General features: G+C 44.9%; 2 protein-coding genes across 4 annotated transcripts in view; one reads left to right on the forward strand and one right to left on the reverse strand.

Moving 5' to 3' along the window:
- Positions 1-786, forward strand: part of zgc:56622 (uncharacterized protein LOC326033 homolog) — a 7,224-nt gene extending 6,438 nt beyond the window's left edge. The window contains exons 8-10 of the mRNA XM_042226815.1: positions 103-186; positions 447-529; positions 602-786. Coding sequence (XP_042082749.1) covers positions 103-186; positions 447-529; positions 602-635 — 201 coding nt within the window. The 3' untranslated portion in view covers positions 636-786. The remainder of the gene's footprint in view (positions 1-102; positions 187-446; positions 530-601) is intronic.
- A 124-nt stretch (positions 787-910) lies between these two features.
- klhl36 (kelch-like family member 36) lies at positions 911-6,689 on the reverse strand. Of its 3 annotated transcripts, none has more exons than XM_042226814.1 (9): positions 6,133-6,689; positions 5,804-5,881; positions 5,182-5,376; positions 4,904-5,026; positions 4,214-4,435; positions 3,823-4,128; positions 2,329-2,556; positions 2,081-2,238; positions 911-1,975 (listed from the first exon to the last, which is right to left on the reverse strand). In XM_042226814.1, the coding sequence occupies exons 2-9, from the start codon at positions 5,879-5,881 to the stop codon at positions 1,252-1,254; spliced, it is 2,034 nt and encodes a 677-aa protein (XP_042082748.1). In that variant the 5' UTR covers positions 6,133-6,689; the 3' UTR covers positions 911-1,251. The 3 variants fall into 3 exon arrangements, with proteins under 3 accessions (XP_042082748.1, XP_005937513.1, XP_005937512.1); XM_005937451.3 differs by having other exon boundaries at positions 6,423-6,688; XM_005937450.3 differs by having other exon boundaries at positions 6,353-6,688.
- Between the last annotated feature and the right edge of the window lie 3,225 nt (positions 6,690-9,914).

The raw sequence follows: 9,914 nt of genomic DNA on the forward strand, positions 1-9,914 counted from the left end.
TGTGTGTGTGTGTGTGTGTGTGTGTGTGTGTGTGTGTGTGTGTGTGTGTGTGTGTGTGTGTGTGTGTGCACTCATTAGTTAGTAACAGTGAACTTGTCTCAGGTCCTGCTGAGGTACCACGTGCAGCAGGGTGTTGCAGTCATCCCCAAGAGTGAAAAGCCTCACCACATCCTTGAAAACACAAAGGTAAGAAACCATTGTCGCTCTGGTGAGACAAAGATGCTTACCACGATTTTCTCGGTGGGGGTATTAAACCTGCACTCTTTTTAACGACCACTAGGGGGCAGGCCCTCTGGTTGACTCACTGCACCATTGTGTGGTACAAATTGTTATTACACAAAAGGCCCCAGTTCAATTTCAGTTGACAGCGCCTCAGCAATTGTATAGTTTTAGTTCAGGAGTGTAGTGTAAGTATATTTAGAGCCTCGTTGTCGGTTTCCCTGCAGATCTTTGACTTCAGTCTGACTGAAGAAGACATGAGTGCTCTGAGGGGGCTGAACCGAGGGTGGAAGGCCTGTGAAATTGAAGAGTAAGTCAACCACCTTCCTGCTGTAGCTGCATTCTCCAGCATCAAACCAATGATTGCTCTTTTGTCCCTCAGAATCAAGTCTCACCCGTACTACCCCTTCACCTGAGAGAGAAGACGCCACAACGACCAGCGCTGGAGCATCCATCAGTGACCTGTTTACTAATAACGATGAAATGTTTAGAATGATAAGAGCCAATGATAAGCTCGCTTTTCTCTTTTAATATTTTTTTTAATTAAAGAAAAAATGTACAAATGCACAGACGAATGCTTCTGAAAAATGCAGTAGTAATGAATGCAGCTTTTGCTTCAAAGGCAGAGATGACATCTTTTAAAAACATTCACGTTTAATCCTAAAAGCAAGAACAAAAAAAACCTCTTTTAAATGCAGCTTGTTCTGTTTCCTGTATTTAGAGGAATATCAAATCTGTGATTCTTCCCAAATACGCAACTTCTAGAGAAACTTAACCGTGCACAGTTTCATCAGTTTTAGTAGTCGACAGCTTAAATGTCAACAAATCAGGCTCATTAGCAGACGACTGACGTCTTGTTCCACACGCTGCACTCGCATTATTTACAGTCCACATTTCAGTGAAACTACAGAGCACCAAACAGCTATGCAGTTATGAGACAGTCAGTGGCAGCGACAGATACAACACTGATTAAGTCAGATGCAGCAAGAAAAGGAGGAGGGTTGCAAAGCGGCATCCATACTCAGAGATCTATTACATGTGAATAAAAGCGTCAGCTGCGCCATGAGGAGGTGTTGGCTGCCACTGAGAGTAGCTGATCTGCTGGGATTGTGGCTGAGCTTGACTCTGTGGCCTGCCTGCACTGTAAACAGACTGGAGAGTCGCAGATCCGCTGGTCACCGTGTCAGTCGTAGTACAGAATAATGGCTCCTCCATCTGGTTTCTGAGCTTCTGTGGCGAGGCTGACAGCGGCGGAGGCTTCACGGTGCACACGCATGCCGAAGCCCCTGCTATACATTTGGGCAGGTCGGGCCCTCTGGACCACGCCCCCTTGTCTAGGTCGTATACCTGTGTGGCTCTGGAGAACGCCATGCTCTCCCAGCTGAAGCCCCCGAGAACATAGATCCTACCTGCCCACACAGCGAGCCCCGCCTCGCTGTTGGGCAGCAGCAGCGGCGCAATCTTGGTCCACTGGTCGCCGCGTGGGTCGTAGGACTCCACCTGCAGGATGTCGAAGCGTTCCGAGGTGTCCTCGTGGTCGTCGCTGCCTCCGATGGCATAGATTAGGTTGTCGAGGGAGGCCATGCAGTGCCAGCCCCGGGCCAGAGACATGGGTTGGCGTTCCACCCACACATCGCCGTCCCGCAACGGATTGTAGCTCAGGACGTCCCGGCGGTATGGGCCGATCTGATAGTTGTGACCGCCCGAGATGTAGACGACGCCACGGTGGACTGTACCAGCGTGACCGTAAGTAAGCCTGCAAAACACAAACAGTTTTTTACATGTGTGGAGTGTAAACGCAGTCCTCACAGCTCAGCTATCAGAGATATTCCTCAATCAAAGAGGCGGAGTCAGCAGTAACCTGGGCAGTCCTGCCACGTAGGACCAGCAGTCCTCAGCAGGGCAGTAGACCTCCACTGACGACAAAGCTCCGGTATCATTCCTCCCTCCCACAGCGATCAGGTACTCTCCCACGGTCCCCAGGTAGAAGTCCACTCGCCGCTGGTTCATCGGGGCACCCTGCAAAAACACGCTGTTCGTGAGTCTGGGCTGCTAAACGACCTCAGACTATCAAAGCGGCTGGAGGGAGGGGACTTTTCTACACTCTACCCTGGTCCACTGGTTGTGGCGGGGGTCATATCTGTACAGAAGGTTACAGGCAGCGTCTCCACCGTTGTCCCTGGACGAGCTCCCGCCGGCGGTGAAGATGAAACCTCCCAGGACCGCCAGGCAGTGGTGGCTCCGCTGGGCCGGCAGCTCAGTCTCCACCTTCCAGCTCCCTGTTTCAGCGTCCAGACAGGAAACACTAGCGCTAAGCTCCTCCCCACGCTCGGAAACCTCAAAAAACAAGAGAAGTCTAGCTGTGAAACTTCCAGGTTTCACTTTTCAGACAGCAGTGGAGACACGAGCCTCAACAACAACAACAACAACCTTTATTTATAGAGCACATTAAAAGCCTTAGGCATACCAAAGTGCTTTACAAAAAAAACAATAAAATAATACAGTTAAGAGCATTAATATCAATATAATAAGAACAGCAGACAATGTTCACAGTAAAAAGCCACTGATAAAATGGACTGCAGCACATAGATTATAGCAGACCCAGTGCCGCATGATAGAGAACACCAAGAATGAAGGAATAGTAAAAAGTTAATGCAATAGGTCGCAGTTAACAAGTCAGCATTTAACGGGTAGAGAAGGCAAGTTCAAAAAGATAAGTTTTAAGGCGTGCTTTAAAAGAAAAAATAGAATCAGACTCCCGGATGCCAATCGGGAGGCTGTTCCATAACTCAGGTGCAGCAAAGGCAAACGATCGATCGCCTCTAGATTTCAACCGAGATCTGGGCTGAACTAACAATAACTGCGAGGATGACCTTAAAGCCCTGGCAGGGACATAAGGGTTTAAAAGTTCCTTAAGATAGGTTGGTGCAGTATTATTGATAATTTTAAAAGTAAACAGCAAAATTTTAAATTGAATGCGGTATTTGATAGGCAGCCAATGCAGCTCAGCAAGAACAGGAGTAATATGGTCAAACTTCTTGGTTTTAGTTAGAATACGTGCCGCAGCATTCTGAACTGTCTGTAATCTATGTAGAAGGGTAACATGGAGACCAGAATAGAGTGAGTTACAGTAGTCTAGTCTTGACGTTACAAAAGCATGAATGAGCTTTTCTAAGTCATTATACGGGATATAGTGTCTGGCCCTGGAGATAAGACGAAGCTGGTAAAAACTAGATCTGACAACAGCAGACACCTGTTTATCAAGTTTAAAGGAGCTGTCAAACAAGACACCCAGATTCCTGACAGTATCAGAGAAAGAACTAGTAAGAAAGCCAAAGGCATCTTGAAGTTTGGCGCGAAGGGCATTACTGCCAAAAATCATGATTTCAGTCTTTTTTTCATTGAGAATAAGAGTATTTGCCAACAGCCATTTCTTGACCTCACTCATGCACTCACGAAAGTTATTTAAAGATAAAGCGAGATCATCATGATTAAAATACTAACACTGAAATCATATCACAGTAAGTGTCAGGTGTGAAGACATCAGATCTAAAGCAGGTTTAACATGATGTTCACGTGAAATCATGAAATCAGCTTCTGTACCTCTCCTCCAATGAGCAGCAGTCTCTCCACTCCCCCCCTCACTGTGGTGCGTCCAGTTTGCAGGAGTGGTTGAGCGCTGGTCCTGGCGTGGTATGCCAGCGCCTCCTCCACCAGGGCCTCACAGCCGGCCTCCTCGGGCAGCAGAGCTCGCACATCTGGAAGCACCCTGCTTATGAGGTCTGCCACCGGGATCAGAGGGAACCGAATGTGGGAGAGGAGCTGCCTGGCGTGGGAGGTCCGCTCGGGCGTCTGGCTGAGCCACTGCAGCGAGGCCTGGAGAAGCGCCTGCTCGCTGTCGTGCTGAACCTGGCGATGAAGAAAGGGGCTCTCAGAATGCTAACCGTGCTTTTGATTTCAGCTCGTCTGCTGAGCCGTGGTGAGGACGTCTCACCTGGCCACTGGAGAGGTAGGAGTTGAGTTTGTGGAAAGGAATGTCGCGCAGGAAGTCCGGGGTGAAAGAGAGCATGGAGAAATGTTTGAGGATGAAGCGGTCGACGAAGGCGCTGAGTCGCTCCAGGCTGTAGAGCAGCGCCAGCTGCTGCAGGTACAGGTAGTTGTCCTCGCTCACCTCTGTCTCCAGGAACTGGCAGCAGAAATCCACCGCTCGCCATACCTGAACAATGCATGAGTTTTTATAGGTAACATTAATTATCACCACCGATTGATTTTTAACAGTTAAACAGGTGATTTTAACAGGTGATTAAACCTCTCGCACTACAAACACAGAAATTCTTAGAAATATTATTTTCCTGATAATTTAGTTTAAATGCTCCAAAAGGAGAAGTTCAGTCAAACAGGTCACCCCTCTAACTTTAAGCCTTAACAGTATCTAAACTGATGAGCTATAAAAAAAAGTATATTTTTCATGAAGAGAAAACTACTCGTGGAGATGAAAACCATTTTTGTACCAGGCTGTAAAGTATTTTTTTTAATATGGGAGTCTACTGAGATTGACTCACTTTTAGGGTCAGCCCCAAGTGGCCATCAGAGGAAGTGCAGTTTCTGGCCCTTTTCCCTCATCAGCCCCAGAAGCTGCCGCTTGGCCTGCATCGTTAAACCTAACAGCTCGCTGGTTTCTTACCTGCAGGAGGTGAGCAGCTTCCAGCACATAGTCAATGTTTCCTCCGTCCAGTGGCAGCTCGCCGCTGTACAGGAAGTCCACCACCGCCTTCAGACCCACGAAGGACATCCCGACCAGCTCCACCTGCAGATAGGAAGAACACATGCGTGTACTCTATTCCATTTACAACTTCAGTACAACTAAGATAGAAACAAAAGCGCCCACAAACGATCCACATTGATTTTAATATATTATTTTACGTACATAAATAAGCTAATTTCACAGTGTTGCCTGCATACCTCCTGCTGGTGCTCCTCCTTCATGCCCAAAGTAAACATAGCATTGAAATACGGGCTGGAGACCGCCAGCAGGGCTCGGTGAGCGGGGACGCGCTCGTCTTCAGCCACGAGGACCACATCGCAGAACTGGCCGTGCTGCCGCTGCTCGTTGAGGCCCTGCAGCAGTTCAGCAGCATGATCCACGCAGCGGAAAACCTGCAAACACAGCACAACATCACCCTGACCACAACTCCTTACTCCAAACGGCTGTGTGCCCGCTCCCAGGAGCCTCCTCAGAAACCTTGTTGATAAGAACCAGGCTGCCTTTCTTCTTCTTTTTGCCTGCTTACTTTTGCACATTCCTCCTGATTCACACCCCAGATAAAACCAACTGCTGCCAAACTTCAGTTCTTGGCACTCGCAGTGTTACTGTACAAGCAGTAGCGAGAGATCTGCAGAGATTTTCATTGTCTGATTTTGTCTCTCATGCTAGAAATGAGCTGACTTCTCAACTTACCAGAGGGATGAAAACAGTCCCCAGATCCTCTGCACTTTGGATAGACAACTGTCTACAACTATTAGTCGATTAACCTGAAGCTACTTTACAGACCATGCGATAATTTTTAACAATAATAACACTGACCTTAGACGATTCGCTAATCCGCTGGGGTCGACACACTCGGCTCGATTTGTCCATTACATCCCCCCAGGAAGGCATCATCTAAAGCACACGCACACAGGTTTTACTGTAATTCTCTCACAACTATTAACTAATTAATTAGTTACTCAAATAATGCATCACACTGTTTAACTGATTCAGTTATTTTCAAGAAAAACTGGAAGAAATGTTCTATTTGGAGTTATTGGAGTCAAACAAAACAAGAGATCTGAGGATATTCCCTTCAGCTTTGACTCTGATGTTTGATTTATTGCCCAGTAATAAAATAAAAATCGTTCATGTTGGTACAGGACCTGTAACAGTTCATGAGATCAACAAGTCTTTGGTGTTTGGTGTGAGAGTTGAACGAGCATGCTGGAGTCTGAGTCTCATCTGAAATATGAGCTCTGATGCTTTAGATCACAGATATTATGAACCACACTCAGCTGAGGGTTCACGGCCCTTCCTAAACACAGGAAGAGGAGACAAGCTAGAGCCGCGGCTCTCGGGCCTTTAGCGAGATGAGGTACATACAGCTGAAAAGCCCAGACGAGAAACCGTGTCACTGCCGCAGAGCCACTGACAGCAGCGCTTCCAGACGGACCTGAGGCGGGTCAGAAGGCGGCTCTTCTGTTATTCCGTCAGCAGCTGCATCTATGGGTCCCGCAAGACAGCCGAAGAACAAACTGTTGCATTTTGTCCAGGAAGCAATAAAAATTCTTCAAACTTCGCTCTTCGTCCACCGTCTTCTTACAGAGACTTATTACCGGTGACACACGCTGTATTGGACCACAAAAACATCTGGAGCAAGCAGCCAGGTGGAGTTAGCTTAGCCGCAGGTTAAACAACAACTGAACTTCCGGTTTGAGTTTTCAGAATAAACTCTTGCATGTTTATTTATTGGTGGTTTACGTTTACAAGCTATGAGCTTACAGATTTGCTAATTTTGGTTGGAAGGAAAATATTTGGCATATAAGGCAGCACGGTGGCACGGTGGTTAGCACTGTTGCCGCACAGCAAGAAGGTCCTGAGTTCAATTCCACCATCAGGCCGGGGTCTTTCTGTGTGGAGTTTGCATGTTCTCCCCGTGTTTGCGTGGGTTCTCTCCGGGTACTCCGGCTTCCTCCCACCGTCCAAAGACATGCAGCTTGTGGGGATAGGTTAATTGGATAATTCAAATTGCCACTAGGGGTGAATGTGAGTGTGAATGGTTGTCTGTCCCTGTGTGTTAGCCCTGCGACAGACTGGCGACCTGTCCAGGGTGTACGGAAGCGAATGGATGGATGGATGGAAAATATTAGCTTATTTTGTGTATTGAAAAATCAACGGTCTCTGAGAAGCTGAATAGATACTGAAATCTTTGGAAACTAATACTAATAATAATAATAATACAACAACAACAATAATAGTAATAATAATAATAATTATTATTATTGTAGTAGTAGTAGTAGTAGTAGTAAGTTCGATTTACCAGACAAGACTAAAAACTAAACGCAGTGCTCAAAAAGAACTTCGTTTTATTTTGAAGTCAACGACTTTAGGCCGGATGTTGTTATTTACATCAATACATTATGAAGGCCATTGAGTGACCAATAACAACGCCAAACGGTACTGTGCACAAGTCTTGCGCCACCCGTCTTTTCTCTACGTTATACGAGCATATCGAGAAATAGAAAGAAAGGAAACAACGTTGCTAAAGATCACCTTCAAAAACATTACAAGTCTGACTCCTTTGAAACAAAAGGAGGTGGTTCGAGACTTTTGCACGGTACTGTAGATAAACAGCTGCTAAATGAATGAATGAATATATTAAAGAGATAAACGGAGGCCTATCGGGTGGCAGGACTGTCACAATGTCACCGTTTTATGATACAGTTAACCTCGATTAATAATCTGAAAGAAAACAATATTAGTTAAACAATGTGGGCCTGGACAGGTCACCAGTGCAGCACACTGGTGACCTGTCCAGGGTTTACCTTGCCTCCTAAATTTGTCAAATAAAGTTTGTCCCGTTCAGGGAAAATGAGTTACACAGAGAAAGGAAGTGGACTTCTATGAAAAGCCCCAAAAGCTATTGATAAAAGACATGATAAGATCATTTATTTTTATTAATTTATTTTTATGAGTAATATATTTATTTTGAATATGTTTGGTACACAGTTAAAACATGGAGCAAGTTTGCCTCTTTTACGTCATAGAGTTGACTGCACATGAGCTAACTGGAGACCAGGTAGGAGCAGGGTGGCCTATGGGAGGAACACGAACAGGTGGATGAAGTGTGATGCTGTGGGGAATGCTTGGCTCAGAAACTTGGCTCCTGGCTTCGGTGTGGCGATTACTGTGATGGAGTAACTCCCATCACGGCAGCAGTGTTCCTTGTGCAATAATGTTTAGAGATGCTAACTCTAGCTTCCTAGTCCACAGCAGCCACTTCTTTTTTTTTTTTTTTTTAACTCAGTGTTTCTGGTGCAAAAAGTAGCTTCTGTAGTGAAATGCGAATCTAAGAAAACTCTCCGAACTGTGATGTTTTGAAGTTAAGGCTAAAAAAAGATGAAAGTTATGAACAAAGCACCATTGCTGTTTGGACAGCTCCTTAGTCGAAAAGCTGCTCTGAGAACAGAGGACTTTAAATACAGTTTCTTTTGCAGTGGAAAAAATGGAAGGAAGCAGTTCTGTCAGAAGGCCCCACAAGCACGGCCTTTCTGTGATTAAATGGTAAATGGTAAATGGCCTGTATTTATATAGCGCCTTACTAGTCCCTAAGGACCCCAAAGCGCTTTACATATCCAGTCATCCACCCATTCACACACACATTCACACACTGGTGATGGCAGCTACATTAAAGTTGTGTCCTATTAAAGTAAGGACACAACATTTATCAAGCTGTCATATTCATATTTAGGATGTTCAATAAGGAGAGAACATCTTCTCTCTCTCTCTCTCTCTGCAGCCTGCATGTAACAGCAGGTGCAGACTGTGAGGCAGACAGATGGAGATGAGGATGGAGAGACAGAAGACATAACCAGCCCCCCTCCTGCAGTCTAACATAGTTATTTGTGTGCTTATTGCGGACCACTGAGTCTAAGTTTGCAGGAAAGATTGATGAAAGCTTGTGACCGACAGCAGGTCGACCAGCAGGTGGCAGGATGATGCAGGCACAAACAAACCAGGAGGTACAGCTCAGTTGGGCTTATGCCAGTGTCAAAGAGGAGGGAGATGACCTTTGACCTCTAGCTAGCCTATTTGATCAGTGGATGTTTTAAGCCCACCTCGTGGGTTTACGGTGTAGTTTATGTGAGTGTAATGACCAATGGCTTTGTGTCAGACTAGTACCTGTTCCTCAAATTAATTCATCTGCACTCTGCTGTGTAAAGTTGCGCTAGTAGGTAAAAGAAAGACCGGAAGTTGATCGTTTTAACTTAAGAATAAAAGTATCTAATTAAAATAAAAATGAGCAAATGCCAAAAAAAAAGCAAAACAATTGCGCTCATTCTCATGTTATTGTATAACATATGGCATATGTATTGCTTCCATTTTTACACCTTTTCCTTTGTGAAAGTTATTTTTATTCTGCTGAATCATTTTTGATACACTTTTACTTTTTTCATGTTTCTGTCAGTATTGATAAACAGAGCCAATAAAAATAATCATTCACTGTAAGAGCAATTAAATAAGAAATGTCAATCTGGAATCAAATCGCTAAAAGATATATAATGTGTAATATTAGAATGAGAGAAAGAGAATTCACATTTATTTATTCCCTTACTAACAGGAAGAAATCTTCAGCACAACAAGGCTCAGAACCAGGATTACTGCCCACGTGATCCTGAAATATACAGAATTATAGAAACAGAAAGTTTCTGTTAATTCAAAGAAATTCAAAGAAAATCTCTTGTCCACAAAAAAGGACGTCTTACCTGTAGTGATTACTAATAGAAACCTATAATAATATTATTATTTATAATAATAACATTTCATGGTAATGCAGAATGTAAAATGGCTAAATTTGGTTTCAAGTCACTTTTGAGAACTTGCTGCTTTTGGTTTTGTTTAGAAAATCCCTGCCGGAAAGTGTCGCTGCCTGTCGCCGTTGCCT

This window comes from Haplochromis burtoni, unplaced genomic scaffold (genome assembly GCF_018398535.1).
Source record: "Haplochromis burtoni strain Fernald_Lab_line unplaced genomic scaffold, NCSU_Asbu1 Contig_229, whole genome shotgun sequence".
In the NCBI taxonomy this organism is placed as follows: Eukaryota; Metazoa; Chordata; class Actinopteri; order Cichliformes; family Cichlidae; genus Haplochromis; species Haplochromis burtoni.

Coding starts and splice junctions, on each gene's coding strand:
- klhl36 (XM_042226814.1), bottom strand. CDS start 5,881: ATGATGCCTTCCTGGGGGGATGTAATGGACAAATCGAGCCGAGTGTGT. Junction 5,377..5,803: donor GGATTAGCGAATCGTCTAAG/GTCAGTGTTATT, acceptor CTGTGTTTGCAG/GTTTTCCGCTGCGTGGATCA. Junction 1,976..2,080: donor TACGTGGCAGGACTGCCCAG/GTTACTGCTGAC, acceptor TGTGTTTTGCAG/GCTTACTTACGGTCACGCTG.